At 26.4% G+C, this 19,242-nt stretch overlaps 1 protein-coding gene across 4 annotated transcripts in view; it reads right to left on the reverse strand.

Annotated features, from left to right (window-relative positions):
• Positions 1-19,242, reverse strand: part of nAChRalpha6 (nicotinic acetylcholine receptor alpha6) — a 107,480-nt gene that overhangs the window by 11,706 nt on the left and 76,532 nt on the right. Inside the window, exons 4-11 of one of the 4 annotated variants that reach the window (XM_070648936.1) lie at positions 16,765-16,809; positions 13,391-13,500; positions 7,649-7,829; positions 5,675-5,750; positions 5,014-5,058; positions 4,244-4,254; positions 3,798-3,936; positions 2,938-3,024 (exon numbers count right to left, since the gene is read on the reverse strand). In XM_070648936.1, coding sequence (XP_070505037.1) covers positions 2,938-3,024; positions 3,798-3,936; positions 4,244-4,254; positions 5,014-5,058; positions 5,675-5,750; positions 7,649-7,829; positions 13,391-13,500; positions 16,765-16,809 — 694 coding nt within the window. Of the gene's footprint in view, positions 1-2,937; positions 3,025-3,797; positions 3,937-4,243; positions 4,255-5,013; positions 5,059-5,674; positions 5,751-7,648; positions 7,830-13,390; positions 13,501-16,764; positions 16,810-19,091; positions 19,137-19,242 lie in introns of all 4 variants that reach the window. The other 3 variants (XM_070648940.1, XM_070648937.1, XM_070648938.1) reach the window with 3 other exon arrangements.

Raw genomic sequence — 19,242 nt, forward strand, 5'->3', positions numbered from 1 at the left:
GTACTTTATATTTTTATGTATATATGTCTTTTTGTGTCATAAACTTAGTTCCTTAAGTTAGACTTAGAAACACAAAAAATTATAAAACAAAAAAAAAGAAAAGTTTTACTGCAAATAGTCTTTTGTGTGTGGCGATAAAGTTTTACGATTCTTTTTTAAGAATGTAGTGGGGATAAAATATTCCACATATGTAGATCTATCTCGTTTATTAGATGATAATAATATTATTGTTGATATTATTATTATCATTGTCGTTGTCCTTACGATTTATTTAACGGCAATTTTGTTTTTTGCCTTTGTATGACAATAAATGATAGCTCCATGATAATAAATTTCGTACGATGAATTCTAAAGGGAAAATTTAATTTTGACTAAATTAAATGCTCGATAGGTTTCTCACATTTCTAATCAATATTTTAAGTTTTGAGGCACACATGTGCTGTGTTAATAATTTTTTACCGATTTGACTTGAACTGAAACGATTTTGCTGTTAATGAATAATTTAGTAAAGATCAGAGCTGTTGCCTTGATGTCTCTAACTAGCCAAGATCTACCATAGATACTGTCTAGTCCTAGACAACATCTAGGAAAAATAATGTTTTCATGCTAAGGCACTGTCTAGACAGATTTCCTACAGACATACAGGCATCAATAATTATAGAAGTTCTAGTGAAAATAAGATCGAATCAATAATATTTGTCTGTGTCTAGAATTTTTTGTCCAGCTCAAGTTGTGTCATCACTAATTTTAACTAACTATTTTTTTTAGAAAACACATATCGAAGATCTAACACTTTCCAATTAAGAATTCCTCAGACAGTATTTTACAGAACATTAAAACTTTTTAAAAATCAAGCAAAAATATTAACCAATGAATATAAATAGTAAATTTAGCAAGATTCATCATTTGTAAGGACAAAAGATAAAATAGCTAATTTGATATGAACTAGATTCAGAAGAAAAAAATATAAATAAAAGTTTCAAACTTAAAAGAATCTCATTCAAATGTAAGAATTTTTGAAATAGAGGAAAATGTGTAAAAAAATTCATTCGAATTCCTTTAAAATTAATTAAAAAAAATTTATCAAAATTCTATATTTCTCGTTTGAAAGTCTCACGCATCAGAAAATTGAGATATCATTATGAATTTAAATTATCGATGGTATGTTGAAGATTGTTGATCTAAAATTTCTCATGTAAATTACTTTATTTACTATAGAATAATAAACCTCTTTATTATCAAGATTTTCTCATCAAGCTTTTTGTTTAGGATTTCAAATCATATTGCTTAGTTGAAGGATAAAGTAACTCAAGATGCCTAAGATTTACATTTTGTTATGTATGAGCATCCCAATTCAAATATTTACATCGTTTGTGTGGATTGAGTGAAAAAGATAAAATTTTAATATGCAACTTAATTTAGAAAAGATGTCATTTTAGGTCTCTGTCTTGAAAATTCACTTCAATTTCTTGTTTTATAAGGATACTTGAAAATTAGTTTTTATTAAAATTAAGAAAATTAAATTTGAATTCCTTTGAAATTCAGAATCTTTTTTTAATTAAATTAAATGAAGAATTTTCTTCTTTTAAATATTGGTCAACTTATCAGCTTAATAAGATTTGAAAAACAAACATTTTATGAGAAAATCTAATATTTTTTTTCAAAAGCTTTTATTGATTTTAAAAGAATCTTTTTCTATATTTTGCAAGCCTTAAAAATATTCATGAATATTTTTTTTTTCTTGAATGTATGGTAATGTCTAGAATATATGAAATTAATATACAACGCAGACATCCGAAATAGGAATGAATATATAAGAAATATTTTAGGCTAAAAGATTCAGTAAAAAATAATAATTTTTTTTCTACACACACCATTAAGTTTATAGATATATACATTTACAATTTATGGTCTTGTTTTGTCAATCAACCGTTTTAATTTCATTGTCATAAAATTAAAATTAAATAATTTGATCTACAAAATGGTTGGAAAATTTGTAATTAATCTTATGAAAACTATTTTGGATTTTTTTTTCAAAAATTATAAAATTTAATTTAATTTTTAAATTCCTTTAGATTTTATAAATTATTAATTTTGGTTATTTTTTACAATTCTTAAAAATTTCAATTCAGAGTTGTTATTTATCGCTTAGTAAAATGAATTTATTTATGCTTAAAAGAAAAATTATTCAAGAAATTTAGAAAATATTCTAAAGTTTTGCAATTAAATATTTAAAATTGGTTGATCGGTCAAAAATCTGATCTCAGGTCGACGTAACTCTGATTTGGTTCCAGATCTTGGATTCGGATTTCAGAACTTGGATTCGGATTTCAGATCGATTAACCGACTTATCCTATTCAGGATAGCTAGTTAAGTGACTAATTTTAAAAACAACTCTGAGTGGTTTAGAGTGCTTTAAATAATACTAAAGTGAAACTAAACACTCGTGATTATTGATTAATTTCAAATTGATTTGAATTAAAACGTTTGATTTAAATTCACAAAAGACCTTGAAACGAAATAAATTAAAAAAAATTTAAGAAAATGATAAAACAAAAGAAGTGAAATTTCATTTGAAACTATCTTAAAAAGATATAAATTTCAAATGAAATTGAGAAAGTTTTTATGAAACTTTTTCCTTTTTTAAAAATGAAGAAAATAGAAATGAAAAATTTACTTTATCATCTAAATGCTTTTCAAGAACAAAAAAAGAGAAAAGAAATTTTTTTTAAAACTTTACTTAAATGAAGATGAAATTAAACAAATAGACACGCGATATCTAAGAAAATAAATCAACATAAAAGGATAAATCACAAGAAGAATATTCATCTAGTGATAGCTAAATTAATCATCATAAGTCATTTATTAAAATTTTCGACTAATTTGGCAAGCTACTTGGCATGACTTTTTTTTTTTTGTTCATCAAATTTAATATACCTATGAGTGGAACAGCATCGGATGTCGTTGGCATTGATTCTGCCACTAAGTTTAAAAATACGGTTAACGACAGAAGAATTGTAACGCCTGCAATTTAGTCATAATTTTTTTTATAATTTTCCAATTTTTTTTCAAAACGACAGATTGAATAAATTTTTTTTGGTATATAGTCAGATTTTTTTGATGGGTTTGATGCCATTGTTATAGTGGATATGCAATTATTTTTATATAAATGCGCCATTAAAAAAACATTTTTTCATATTTTTTGTTCGTTCGAGAGTGGTTTTTGGTTATGTGTGAGTTGGGTATAGTATGAAAAAATAAAAGATTATATTTTATAGACCATTAATATTTGCTGATTTTGTATATAAAAATTTTACTATTAATATAATTATTATTTCACATATGCATGAGGATATTAATTTATTATTTTTTGAGGATGTGGATGAGGATGATATGAATGAAAAATTAAGTTTTTTTGTGATGTGGTCATAAGACTTCCCTTATTATTGTTAATAATGAAATTGAGAAATTATATTTCCTGGAAAAATTTCAATAGATTTTAAAATTTCAAATTTCTCAAAACGAAGAAATCGTCGAAATTAACGACTTTTTTTTAAATTTAATTAAACAATTTTGAAACGAATCTTCAAGAAAATAAAGTTCTTTAACTAATAATGTAAAGTGTTTGAAAACATTATCCAAGAAGTTTCATTGGAAGTTTTATGAACAATTCAACTTATAAGGGATCGCGCTTTTTATTTGTATTTTATTGAAGATGCTTTCACTGTGAAAAGTTTCAGTTATATAAAAATGTAAAGATTTCAAAAAAAATAATTAATTTGCAAATTTTAACATACCTAATGTGAGTTTTTCTCCCGAATCCGGGGGTAATGTAAATCCTAATAGAGCCATTGATGAAATTAAGACACATGGTACGATTAAATTAAAAAAATAATAAAGAGTTCGTCTTCGTATTTGTATCGTAAATGTAATGTCCTGTAAATAAACAAATTAGAAAGATAAAATCAGACATATTAATTGGACAATTTGCTGTAAGTAATTAGAGAAGATGCAAATTTTGCTTGTCAAAATCGATTGTTTCCATTGTCTAGTTTCTTACACTACAATATTCTATATTTTTTTGTAAGGGTCGGAAAATTAGCTTGTAGAACAAATATTATGACATCATATTGAGATATAAAGTCACGATAAAAGTCTACATTTTGCTACAATATGTGCATCGTATAGACATTTATTACAGCTAAAGGAAGGTGATATTATAATCAAGATCATCATAACTTACCACGTATGGCTCTATAATAAGTAGTCGCATTCAACATTGTAGCGATGATTATGAAAAAAAAAGACAAAAAAAATTATTATTTTGGTAATTTTGTTTAAAATTTTTTAACTCGAAAAGCGATAACAGTTTTAATGAAGCTTTTAAAGTTTTATGTTGCATAATGAAGCTTTTTATTTAGATTGCAGTAATTTAAGGGAATTACGTTGCAGAGTGAATTAAAAAATTGTATAGTTGGGACGAATAACAATGATTGAATTAAATTTTACGTTTAACGTCACCAAACAAAACAGTGAAGAATGCAATTTGAATGAAATGCATCATAAATTCTTTTTACAAATTTCATACTCAATTGAATGATAAATATCTTGCAACTTAAAGTATAAATTCATTTCTTTCTTCTTTTGTAGCTACACTTAATTTTTTTTGCAATCTCGTAGAACTTTGAATGAGTAAAATAAATGGCTTGCACTATATTGCACAGTATTTTAGTATTACATAAATCTTCAGTAGTCAGATTTTCTCTGGCAGCCTTCATTTGGCAAAGTCATAAGCATTTTTATGTTCCATAAATTTTTCTAGTATTTTTTTTAAACATAAATTTAGAAGGCGCTCATAATGTTTATTACACAAAAAGGAACAAAAAAAAATTACGCAACTTTTATTTGTTTTGCAACTTTTTTTTGCTCAAAAAATATATTTTTTTTTTTATTTTTTCTTAAATTGAATTCCCTTTTTATGGCACAAATCTCCAACATAAATATTACAATTACCTGGGCAACATGCATAAACTATTGTATTCTTTTTTCCTGGCATCCCTGTATGAAAGAAACAATTTTAAATTGAAATTTTTGTTTCAACTTTTTCATTCTGTTGAAATAAAAATTACAATACAAAAAAGTAAAGAGAGATTTTTTTTATGTCTCGTTTTATAATTAGTTGAGTAACTGAACGAGAATATAAATTTTAGTTTAAAATGAATTTGAATTTTATAATTAGAAAGAAACTTTTGATGAAATCAGAGTTGGCAGGAGTCCATTGTGGAGTTTGGATTCAAGTTTGGACATTTGGAGTTTACTCTCAAATTTCGGCCAACTTTGGTTAAAATAAGCTTTTTGGAAGTAAAATTGAAAATTTTTCTTCGAAAAGGAATAATCTGATCAAGGAACGTTCGGAAATTAGTGTTACGAAATTTCTGAACGTTCCCTTAAAATTAAAACAAGGGCAAAAAACTAAAAATTAGACTTCAAATCTTTGTTTTAAAAATTTCAACGATGAAAACTTGTTGGAAAAGTTGAATAAAAGTTCATTTTCATCTGCGACTGCTCAATGCATATTACATTAAACTCACAGTCATAGATGAAAATGATAACAGTGTTATCAAAATTACATTTTTTAAAATAAATTAATTTTCGATGTTATACGACAATTTACCTATTAGATACCATTCTCCATTCGTTATAAAATCTGATAAGTCTCCTCCTTCATCTGAATTTAGCACCAAATCAAGCTATTTTCATATGGTTTTTTTGAATTTTAATTTAATTTGTTTTTTGATGATTTGAATGGGAGAAAGATTAGATTAAGAATATGATTTAGAGAAGAAACATTTTCTATGACACACAAAAAAAGTCTACAAAATATTTAATGAGAATTTATGTGATGAGGTTTTTTAAGGTTTTTCTACTTTAAATAATTTGTATGGTTTTTTTAAAAGCATAAAGTTAAGAGTTTAAATTAAAATTTTTTTAAGTGTTTTGGTTTTGATTTTTTATTTTTCTGAGAAATATTAATTCAATTTTGACTTTTTTTGAACTGAATTGTAATTGATATATTTATGATATATTTAAACTATCAATAAATATATAATTTAATTAAATTTTTAAAAAATCACAACGAATTAAAAATTCTCAGAAAAATAAGAGATTTTTTTTTTTAAGTTTTTTGTAAATAATTTTTAAAAATACTTTTAAGAGTAGTTTTCACATATAATTTTTTTGAGTTTTTTAATTTAATGAGATAAATTAAAATATCTTTATTATTCACCCCATGCAAAATAGGTTTTTCCATAAATTTGCACCAAATACTTTTTTCAAAATATCGCATGATGAAGTGTGTAATTAAAAAAATGAATGAAATGACGAGAAAGCAGTCGAATGTGCTGCAGACAAACAAAAAATATTCATTCTAAGCTTTTAACAACGAATTGGATTTGACTTTGATATTTATGAAAAAATTCACATGGTTCCAATATAGCAATTTGTTGTTTTTCACTCTCTTTTATCTATCACACGTGTGAAATTGAATCATAGTGCCACGTAAAGCATAAAAGTCAAGTTTATTGAGAGGATTGAAACAAATTTAAAAACAAATTGCCATTTGAAAGGAGGCCAAAAGCACAGAAACATATTCAATACTAATGAAATAATGTCAGTTTTTATGAAAAAATTCTCTTTTTTTGTATAGACTGAAAAATGCCACACGTTTTTGGTCGATCAACATGTCGATATTTTTTTTCTGGCTTTATATTTTGCATACCAGAGAGACTTTTGACACTACTTCATTGTCATTTTTATTTTAATAAACCTTTTTTTTGTATCTGTGATTTGGTCTCCAAATAATTTTTACCGCTCATACTCAGTTCTGTTTTAATCTTTTTTTATGGTGAAAATTTCTGCCAGAATTTTTGCTCTGTTTAAACATCAGAATTTTTTTTTTCATTTTCTGATGCTTATTTTTGGCATGTATGCAATAAAATTATTATTCTCAGCTGCACATGTTTGCCAATTATACAAGGTTAAAATCAGATTGTTTGGTATTTTATGAAAATAAAATTTATTATGAGCCAATGAGTTTGCAACAGTTAGTTGGGGAGATTAACAGTTTGTTTTATGCATCATCATACACGTAAGAAGCTTTATAGGATTTTTTTTGGGGTATTAAATTGAAATCGATATTTTTAAAGAATTTTTTCTTGGTTTGTGGAAAAGAATTGAATATTTTAAGAGATAAATAAGTGATGAGGACATAAAATGTCAATTGATTTATCGATTTTTTGGATAAAATCTTGAACTTTGTCTGGGATTTAATTGAATTTAGCTTAATTTGTCTTTTAAAATTGCTCAAAAAAAGGTTTGAAAATTTAATCCTTGAATTTCCATAACATGTGCAGCATAGAATGTATGTGTAATGCAATATATTTATGGAAGTCTGAAGGCTGAGGTGAAAGCACAAACAAAAAACACATTTAGTGGAAGCGCACTTTTAGGAATGAAGTTCAAAACCTATTTTGACGTTTCTTTTTATGTTGTTTTTTATTTGTATTTTTTTTTAAATTTAATTTTTTTCTGGATTTTAATATTTTTGCGTGTTTTTTTTCTTGTTTTTTTGTTTTTTTGTTCTTCGTACCTGATTTCCATCGTAAGTCCAACTACCGAACTTCATATCGCAATGCTGATCATCAAACGGGAACCACGTGATGTCTATCTTGCATGTGCTTTTAAAGATGCCAGGGGGCACGTACAGACAACTGCCGTTATGTTTGACCACGACATTGGTTTGATACGTCCCATCGAATCCCTCATCCGCACTATTATTCAAATATGTCAAATATTTGTATCAATTTATGATAATCAATGAATTACGATAATTTATTTATTTTTTTATTATTCTTATTCGTTATTCTTGCGAAATATTTCATGAATAAATCAACAAGAATTTTCTTGTATAGATTGACGAGATATTATTCGAGATTATGTATGTGCTATATAGAGATACTCATTTGTTAAATAGAAAAAAAAATCTTTTAGATATTAAATGAATATATATTTAATTTTTGAGGCAATATATCTAAACAGCTTGATTACTATGGACATTAAATATAATCACACCAATCCATCATAATATCACAATATTTTTTAAGCTCTTTTTTATGTTATTTTTATTTGATGATATTTATAAGGCGGAATTTATTTATATTTATTATTATGTACATGCGAATTTCTTCTTTTCGTTTTGCAATTCATGAAATGGGGAATGTAAGGGAGAGCAAGTGGAAAATATTGTGGGTGAAAAAGCGAAACACAATGCTTATTTTATACTCTCCCTTAATTTCACTCTGGCGTTATGTTTCATTCTTTTTTATGGACATGATAAGAAAAAAAAAAAAAAAAATTGTAATACCTTTTCAAATTATTCTCTTTATGAATGGATGTAATTTGTTCGAGAAGATCTTTCGATTTTTTTTTTCACATAGAAGCATTCACATGTGAATGAGAGGGAACAATAAAAAGAATGGATTTTTGTGGAAATTACTTCTGGAAGCTTTTCAATAGAATAGGCTTTAAGATGAATAACCCTAATTATTATTTGAAAAGGCTGATGATTCTTTGATATCCCGAGTGATAGAAATGAAGAAAGCTCTGACATGGAGCTTTTAAGGGTTTGCTAAGGCTCTTTCATTAACACCAATTGGAAGAAGCCTTCTTGTGAAGGACATGAAGACGGTTTATCATGTGACATCCATAAGGTTGCCATTTCTCCTCCACCTGAAGACGGCTTCAAATTTTTACTAATAAGAGCTTTAGCGAAGTTTTAAAAGCTTTTTAGCGGAGCCCTCTACATTTATGACACTCGGGGGATGAGTATTCATACGGATGCTTTTAAGATTCAGACACTCATGTGAACATTTAAAAACTGTACTGTTTTTACAAGTGCCTGAGCTAGCGTTTTATATTTAACAGTGAAGCATTTGATAATTAAGAATCTCGGGATTAATCCCATGATTACATAAATTTCAATTCCGAGATAGCAAACCCTATTCTGAGTCTTATTAGCCATTAAAATGAAATTAGTTAGAAGAAGTAGATCTCAAGGGTGGCCTCGGTTAGGGAGCTATTTTTAATCTTTCCTAAATAAAATCCAAATAATAAATCTGAGAGATTAAAATTCTAGAAAAGAGAAAATTCAATTAAAGAATAGTCGACTATGAATTGCAATCGATAATTCGCTTTTTGTTAGAGCTTGAAAGCGAGATGAATTTTAATTGAAAACAACATGTTGCTCTAAGCAAAAATAAAAAAAAAAATGTTTTTTAAATACTTTTTTTTTATTTTTATCGTTCTGTTTTGATTATTTTTAGTCTTTTATTAGATAAAATTTTAATTAATTTGAGGCATATTTTGCGGTTATTGCTAAAACTAGGATAACTATTTTATAATCCTTATAAGCAATGCACGTGATATATATTATGTATTTATAGGAATTATAAATTTATAGACTGTTTCATTAATGTAGATTATTTTAATGATATTTAAAGGATTATACTAGAATTTAGGTGCAAATGCTAAAATAATCGCAAATATCACATCTAATTTAATGAATTGGTCACTAGGAACAAAATGTGAAAAAAATTCCTCACTAAATAATTTTTTATGAAAATATAAAAATTTTAACCAAAAGTTTATATGCATATATACATGACTTTTTAGACATCGAAAAATATTTAAAAATAAAATTAACGAACGATTATCACATCGAACAATAACGAATAAATCTAAACATTAAGTAAAATTTAAGAAAATTTATTTTGGCATTTTTTGAAATTTTATTTTTATTTTTTGGTTAAGAAAACTTTAGGTGTCGAAGTTTTTAGAGCTTTTTGATTGTTTTAAGTTAATTGAGTATTTTAGGAAGCTTTTGTGTAAGATTTTAAAATTTACTTGAAAAAAGCATTTTTTGAAAATTTAAAAAAATTATGAAATTAAAAAAAAATTAATTTTTTTTTGAAAATTCAGTTAAATTTTTTAAAAATTGAGAGTTTGGAAATGCGTTAAAAACTGAATTTTAGGGATTCAATAATTGGAAAGCTTTTTTAACTTTTGATTATAAACATGAAAGATTATTAGGATTAAGTGGTTGATTTTAAAATTATTACTAGCACACATCAAGCTTTACTATTTAAAATAATTTAATTTTAAGCTTTTCTAATTTGTTTTTAAATTATTTTAATTTAGTTTTTAAATTCTAATGAGTTTTAGTTTTAGGTTAATTTATATTTGAAGTGTTATTTATTTAATGAAATATTTTTTGGTTTTAGATTTAATTCATTTTAATTGATTATCAAATTTTATGAAGCATATTTTTTAATATTTTTTTAGAGGGATTTGATTAAACGTGTTGAATTTTTTTTAATAAAATTTTTACGATAAAAATTTTAAGTTTCATCATAACTACAAGATATTTCTTAAAATGTTATGTGTATGTGAATTGGATTAATTTTAAAGTGTAATTTTTGGTTAAAATATCTCGTAAAATGATGAAACATTTTGGCTATGATCACACACTAAACAACAATCATTAAAATTATGTTAATCAAGACATAGGTGCTAAAAATAAAAATTTTCGTCTATTTTTAAAAAGCGCCTATCTCTTGATTATATTTGTTGTTATGCAAAGTAGATGAGAATCTGTACAATATCGGGCGTGTATCGTCTCGTGACATAGCTGTGCCTGTGAGGCCGACAATAACGGCAAGCTGACGGTGTACCTTCCCACTAGACCACTAAATTATAACGTGAAAAACTCTTATCTCATTTTTTTTTTCTATGTATTTTTATGTTTTATTTATCTTCTTTTTTTCTATTCTTTTTGTGGTTGGATATTTTTGGTTCTACATATTTTTAATATACATGTACGTGTATGAACAATGTATGATTGAAAATATAACACAAAAAAATCCCCATTATTTTAAAAAGGAAGCAGAAAAAGAAAATTTTTGTGGGTGTATGTGATTTCATTTTCATGTGGATTATGAAAGAAATATGTGTCAGGCGAGCAAACAAAAAAATAATTGAGAAGATGAAAATTTCATTCACAGAAACTGTGATGAATTTATAAAAGATTTTTTCGAAAAACAAACTTTTTTGTGTGTTTGTGGATGAAATATAGACGTTATGGCAAACTTTAAAGATTCTTTGGAAAAATTTTTTAAGCTTCATAATTCTGGAGTGTCAGAAATTTTTTAAAATTCATGACACCTAAGAGAGTTTATATTTATTTTGTTTAAATTAAATGAGCTGCAAAACGGGGAAGTTTAAATAATTGTCTGCAATGGCATAATAAAAGTTTTATGTATCTGGGGAGCAAAAATGTATTCAAAAGGAAAATGGGGAGTCAAACTCCGCTTTACAATCCAAAATCGCCTGCACCACCCCGGAGGAAAAAGGCTTGGTTTGCTCAAGTTGAAATGCATGAGTGTTGCACCGGGGTAAAATGGATTTAATAGTTCAGGTCAAAATTTTTGAGTGTTGCTCCGGAGTAAAAAGGCTTTGAAAGCTCTAATCGAAATGCGCGAGTGTTTCCCTGGGGTAAAAAAGGTTTTGAAATCTCAAGTCAAGGGACGTGAGTGTTGCCCCAGTTTTAATAGCTTAAACTCCCGTATCGAGTCTTGAGAATTTTTCGAGAATAATTATCCTTTATTCATTAAAATTAATTAAATTTTTAAAAAGTTTCTCTCTCTTTAAACTCGAGTTAAATTAAACGAGTACTGTTTAACGCATTTCATCTCACATAAGAGTTATCAGCTAATGAAATTTTCATCTTTTCTTATCTTCTTAATAAAATCACAAGAAAATAAGAATAATATTAATAATTTTTGTATTATGAATTGTAATTGTAAGCAACAAAAAAAAAGAAAAGAATGATAGAAATATTGGAAGCATAAAAAAAATATTTATGAATAAATTTTATTTGTTTTCGGTATGTATGTAGATTATACTATACAAATGATCGAAAAAAGAGAAGGAAAGAGAAAAATGCTGAATAATGATGATTGAAGGAATGATAATAATGCTGATGATTATGAAGATTAAGTACGAAATTATTAATGTAGTTATTGAATATAACAATTGAATTAAATTAGCATTCCACCGCCACCATTCTCCTCCATACCAGTTCTTACCATCAGATTCTTGCAGATGCTGCTAATTAAAAAATGAATTTCATTCATATTCTATATGAATATTGCTATTAATATTGCATTATGATCTTAAATTATATTTTAGCTTTATAATTATTATTGCAGTTTTTACTGCTGTAAAATGTTTTAAAGATTATTTGTTATTAAAATAATGAATAAATTTTGAATTTAGTGAGGATTAAGTGATTTAGTAAGCAAACATAGACTAAAGGATATAAATGAAAAATATACAAAATGAGCAGTTTCTGATCACCACGTACATCCTATGAGATAATTAGCGACAATTTATGTACAAATTCCCTAGGATTGAAAAAGCTGGCTTATAAGGGGATTTTGAAGAAAAAAAGGAACAGTTGCATCTGAATGCCTTATTAGACTTAATTGGGTTAATTTTCTATGGAGACAAAAAACATGTTACCTAAAGGCATTAAAGTAAATGTATCAGACATAATCACTGAAAATTTATGACAAGTCGCAAGAAGATTAGCCTTTTGGTTTTGTTTCTGTGAAATATGCTTTGGAGGTTTTGTTTGATTAGCAAGGACATAATATATTGTTGCTATGTGAAGGCAATTATACTGATTATTTGGGTGGTTTAGATTGAAAGAACTTAATAAGGTTCTATTAAACGAGAAATGTCACCCAGAACAGGCTTTTTATAGACAGCAGTGCTCATAGTCAACCCAAATTATATGTAGAGTCTAGTTAACTCGAGTTGACTTTTTCACATAAAGACCGAGTCGACTTCGAGCTCTGATAAACTGTACTCAATGTTTGATGACACACATGACAGAATTTTTTCAAATTTTTTAAATTTTTTACTCCTTAATTTAACAATATTCGAGTTCCAGAAAATCTGCGAAAACCAATCCTAGAGTAATATTTATCTCAGATGCAGTGATGATAAGAAATAAAAGCAGCTTTTCGTGATTCACAACTAAATAATATGTATATACCATATTACTTCATAAACTCTAAGGAATTTCCTTATAATTTAAGATATTTTGTTAAAATTTAAATATTATTATTTTAACTACAGCACACACACACTCAAATGATTGATCAAGATTAGTTTAAAAATCTCGAAAAATTTGTATCTCTTTGTTGACCTGTTCCAAAAAAAACTGGGAAGAAAAAAGAGGAAATAAATTTAAAAGAACATCCCAACTGACCTATTATACATGAGAACATCCGGTTTCCAAAGCTTCGATGGTGTAATACGTAAGTCTTTGACGCCTCCATACTCTGTTTCGTTCCATTTTAAATTGTAGTCATACCATTCCTATAAATTTATTGAGTGGAAAACGAAGACAAAACAAAAATTTAGGTTAGTGACTGTTTTCCAACTGAAGTTTTTGTGGGAAATTTTAAAAAGGTTTTATTTTTCGTTTATTTTTTTTTAATTTGTTGTTATTTTAACTATACTACAAGCGTAAACAAAAATTTGTACTGCAATAAATAAACACTGAATAATTATTGTACACATACAGTGACTATAAAACTCTTTTTTTTGTGTGCTTAACAGAATATAAAAAAGGAATTTAAGCTGCCGAGGGAAATTTTTACGAACATTTTACTGCAATTTATGATTCTTTATTTAAAAGTATCATATTTGACGTCGTGCTGAGTTTTATTCTACTTAAAAATTTTTCATATTCTTCCTCTTTGCGTTGACTTTAGGAATGAAAAAAAAACTTTCAAAATTTAAATTGACTTATTAGGAATACAATCATGAGAAGAAGATGAAAAATTAAAGTTTATAAGTTTTTAAGTGGAAGTGGGTTGAATGAATTGCTGACAAATCAGGATGATTGTTGAATTAATTGCTCATTTTGGATTGATTTAGTATCACTAGTGTGATGAAAATTGACATTATTAATTCGTTTAATAATTAGGAATTGAAATTGACTGGAATTAGATATGAAGTTCTGCGTATTCAGGGGAGTACGGGGAGTTTGGAGCGAATCATATAAGCTTTGTAGAATTTAAAATTTCAATTTAAATGATTGAGAGCTTTTGCGTTTTTGGGAGTCGACTCCTTTTCCTGAAAAAATCTCATCATTTTACCAGGATTTCTCGTGAAAACAAATCCCATAACTCCCTAATTTTTGCGGCTCATATAAAATTCCAGATCCTGTTATGAAGCAGAGTTGACTTAAATCAGCTTTTCCATACAAAATTCTGCTAAGCATTTTCCCGGTATTCTGCCTTAAAGCCTCTTACATATTTTGAAACTCTTACTCAGACACTTATTTAGTTACAATAATATTTCCAAATATATAAAATATAATACAATAAACATTGATATGAGTGTGTGATATATAAACTATTGAGATATTCAGCAAATGTGTAAAAGGATCCAAACATGTGAGTAAAATGTCTGTAACAAATGAATATTTTTAGTGATAAACTGCATGAAGAAAAAGGAAAACGAGAAAAAAGTGTTAGAGTGTAGAGTCATGCTTCGATTTTTGGATAGAATAAATATATATATTTATAAATATAGACACAAAAAATTGAGAGAGCGACACGATTGAATGTTGAATGAATGAAATGACACAAAGTACACATAAAAATATACATAACAAAAAGAAAAAGCACATGACAATATCATCTATATATGTATTATATATAGGAGTAAGAATAAAGGAATAAGAAATATACTGAAGAGATATCATTGACTAAGAATGACTAAGTTTAGGCAGTAGCAGTAGCATCACATTGGAAACGTTTATCTTGATGTGTTTTTTATGACAAAAAAATGAGAGAGAAAGTGCGAGTAAAGAAAAATAAGAAAGAAAGAATATCTAACCGAAAAAGAAGGAACGAAAAAAAAAAATTCTAAAAATCGAAGACGGAAGTCAAGAAGATGTTGAGTTTTGATGTGAACGAGGAGATAAAATGAAAATGAGTAGGAAAATTGAAATAAGAAGTTGGAGAAATAAAAATTTTGAAAGATAATAAAAAGATGGGGGAAGAAATTTCTTAGAATAATACCCATTGAAATAAGCATTGATCTTATTCAGTTATAGTGCATTTTTATCGAATCTATGGAAAGTTTGGTTTTTGAAGGCCTATTCTTAATTATTATGAGACGATATCTCGAATAGTACAAATCGATTGATTGATCGCAAAATCTGTCCTCGACTGACGTGACTCTGAATTGGTGCCGGCTTAGGATTAAATCTTACACCATGCCAGAGTAATGTCTTCCTGATATCTGATTTTTTAACGATTTGTTGATTTTGATTATTCGAGTATTTTGAATTTTTGAGAGCAAATATTTTTTTATTCTAAATTCTTAAGCACATTTCTGAATCATCTAGAAGATTATTTGGAATTAATAAATTATACATCAAAAGAGTAGTGCAAGCCATAGAGATGAGAAATATTAGATTACCTGAAGATTGTAATATTGACGTTAATTGACATGAAAAGTATCAAGTTATGCCTATACAAGATTGAAACGCGAGCATGTATATATTTGAAACCTAGATTTGAAAATTGTAAGCTTGATTCTACAACATATCAATGTGTTGGCTTTCCCGGATGCAGGGGTGTATTTAGAGATTCAAACCTCTCTACCCCCTCTTTTTGGAAAAAAATTCTTCAACTTGGTAGAGATTTTGGAGGTTTTCGAAACTTTTTCTTCACCAAGTTCTTCTCTTTATTCGGTGAAATTCAGCCTTAGATCGTGCAGTCCCTAGGCTAGCTTCGACAAAAAATGCGCTACTGAATATCCACAGAAAATTTTGCAACATTGACAAAATAATAACCGAAACAATGAATATAAATGATTTAAAATACGTTTATAGTTAATTTACACTGATATTAACGCTCCAACTTATATTCCTCATAATAGGCAAGTTTCTATTTTATTTGAAAAATAATTCATTTCCAGTAGAACAAATTTAATGTGAAAATAATAATTTCAAGTGGCTTTTCAAATAAAGTTTTCAATTATAAATTACAATTCCCACTGGCATGCATGATGGGAGTACAAATGTACCAAAAAAAAAATAAACTTTTTTTTTCTCAGGAAAATTACATGTTCAAGTTTCATTTTCTGGTGAAACTTTATGTTTCAAATAAAATCAGACGCCTGAATTTTCCTTCCAAAAAACAGAATCATTGAATAGAAAACTTGTCTCAATGAAACGAAGCAAAATAAAAAAAAATTGTTCAATTTCAAATTCCGAACATGTAAATGATATGATTTGATATTTTCATTAAATTCGTATTGAATTAAGCTCTTATATTTATTGTATACATATCAAATGTTTTTTCATCATAATAGATATATCGATGGATAAAGGAGACATGACGAAATGAATGGCCTAAGCAAATGTTTGACATCCCATAAATGTCATGTCTATAATTATTAGTTTTTCCGACTTTTCAAAAAATGTGAAATAAATATGTGTATATAATTCTTGTATGTGTGAAATACATACGTAATGAAAAAGGTTGTGTATTAAAATTTATGTTATGTTATCTGATGTGAGAAATTTTTGTTTTTTTTCTATTGCAAATCCTGTAAACTTACCAAAGAAAGCCAAATATTAGTTATGAGTAGTTGATTCTTCTCGTCCTATAAAATTATAATTAAATAAGACGACGAATTTAACATTTTTTATGTCAACTTTTAAAGTAAAAAGAAAATTTCTAGACTTTTTTGAATTACAAAACATAAAAGCTTGAATCTCTGTATTCAACACAAGAAAGAAAAGTAAAACAGAGAAAAACTTTTTTTTCACAATATGTAAAGGAAAAATAAGGAAAATGTGTGAAAAGTAACAACAAAAAAGGAAAGTGAACAAAAAAATGTGAATATTCAATTTAAAATTGTTTAATGGTACGCACAAGTTTCTTAACTATCATTGTTATCCCACTTAGTCAATTCTTTTGTATCTTTGCACATAATGTGTCTTATATTTTTTTCTTTTTTTTTTAACTTTTGTAAACAAGGAAACAGAGTAAGTGATATCAGGTGGATATTATATGTGTTAATAGTTGCGAAAAATTAGTGGATGTGGTGTTAGTTATTTATGTGGCTTATTACAAATACAATATATATAATAATCTATGATCAAAAAAAATTTACTAAACATTTTGGTTATTTATAGTTTTTTGCGATTAATAAAACTTTTGCAACTTTGCTCTTAAAGAATTAGTTTTTAAAGAAATTGGTGAATGAAATAATTTTAATTAAAATTTCTCAATTTAAATTCAACAGTTTTTAGGTCTATAAATATTAGAAATTAATCTAATTTGGATTTTTAGGATTAAATAGATTGATTTCAAGAGTAGTATCGAAGTACATATATCTTGCTAGGCATTCTATTAATATTTCCATTATTTATTAATTATTATGTTCATTTTTCTACACAATTCAATGAATTAATTTATAAACGCAGTTTTCCATTATTTGTTTGATAGTTTTTGTAAAGGCAGAGAAAAACAACAAGTTCCGTCTATCGTAAGGTATGTTAAGTTAGGGGAAACCTAGCCAAAGCAGTTGTCTAAGTTTTGGTGTGACTTGTCAAAGCCAAATTTTGTTGTCTCTTCAAAGTTATGGTTTTTCCAAGAATTTTGTATTTCACGACAACTCGCGACAACTTTGAATTTCTAAATATTAAACATACAGTACAATTCAACTATTTTTGAATGACTTTATTCTGCTAAACATAGATTTAAACCACAAAACCTGACTTCGATTTCTGATAATAACTATCAATAGAATATAATTGAAATTGCCGTAGTTTCAAGCTGTTATAATAATAAACTATAAAAAGAAATTAAATTTGTAGAAACCACAAAACTTTATTTCAATTCTGGCTTGAAAAGATTCTTGAATTGCTCTGAACTGTAGAAAATTTTAGTTTGAGTTTCTTGATTATCACAGTGTGAACATAATATTAAAATTGTTTAAAATCAAATGAAGCAAGTTGAAAAAACTATTGAAATTTAAAAGTTTTAGTGGACTTTTTAATTAATTTACTTGAAAACTTAGTTGGTTTACCGTATTTGTGGTCAATAAGACTACAAACTTAATTGAATCTTCAATGATCAATTATTATATTTTCAATTTGTACTTTGGTTGAACTGAGAAATGGCAGAGATTTGGGATACTTATTTAAATAACTTTTTCAAATCTTAAGTTGTTAGAGAATGTTGACTTTTAAATATTTTGTAACAGAATTGATTAAGTTGGTTGAGGGAACATCGTTTCAGGATGATTTGACGATTAATTGAAATCAAATCAAAATTTATTTCAAATTCACCAATTTCTTGATTTTATTTATACGAATATAACGAGTTGAATTTTAAAAAAAATATTTCCGTTATATCCGTATTAAAAAATTGAGTTATAAATTGAAACTTTTTTATTTATTTTTTAACGATCTTAATATTTTTGGTTTTTAATTTTAATTTATTTATTTTGAAGATTTTGCTAAGTTCAAAAAAATAAATTATACACACGTAATAGTGACAAAACTTATTGTTATAACATGCACTTATATATATATTGAAAACAACATAATATGCTGATGACTGACATGTACCCATTGATTAAAATACCAAAGCGACACATCTAGGATACGATTAATATTTTATTTTAATTTTTTTTATTTAGTTTTTTTAATTTATTTTATTAAAAAATTGTTAATTTTATTTTTATTTATTTAGTTTAACTTTTTTTTAAGCTGGTTTTAGTGTCAGAATCAAAAATACAACTGTAAGACATTGAATATCGAGCAAATCGTGGTTAGGTGATGCTTGTAATATATTTTTAAATAATTTATCATTTTTTTATAACATTTTTTATATATATATTTTGCTTTGAATGCATATCGGGTACATGCCACTTACCAAATTTAACCAAGCGTTTGTAGTGAGAATCTGATTCTTCTCATCCTATAATTAAAAGTTTTCAAAAAAAATTTTCATTTTTGCTCAAAAATTACAAAAAAATGTTTATTAAAAAAAATCCTTATAAATATTTTGATAAAAATTTAAGTAA

Source organism: Chironomus tepperi, unplaced genomic scaffold (assembly GCF_022539635.2).
Source record: "Chironomus tepperi strain 1889 unplaced genomic scaffold, CSIRO-AGI_Ctep_v1 contig_415, whole genome shotgun sequence".
Classification (NCBI taxonomy): Eukaryota; Metazoa; Arthropoda; class Insecta; order Diptera; family Chironomidae; genus Chironomus; species Chironomus tepperi.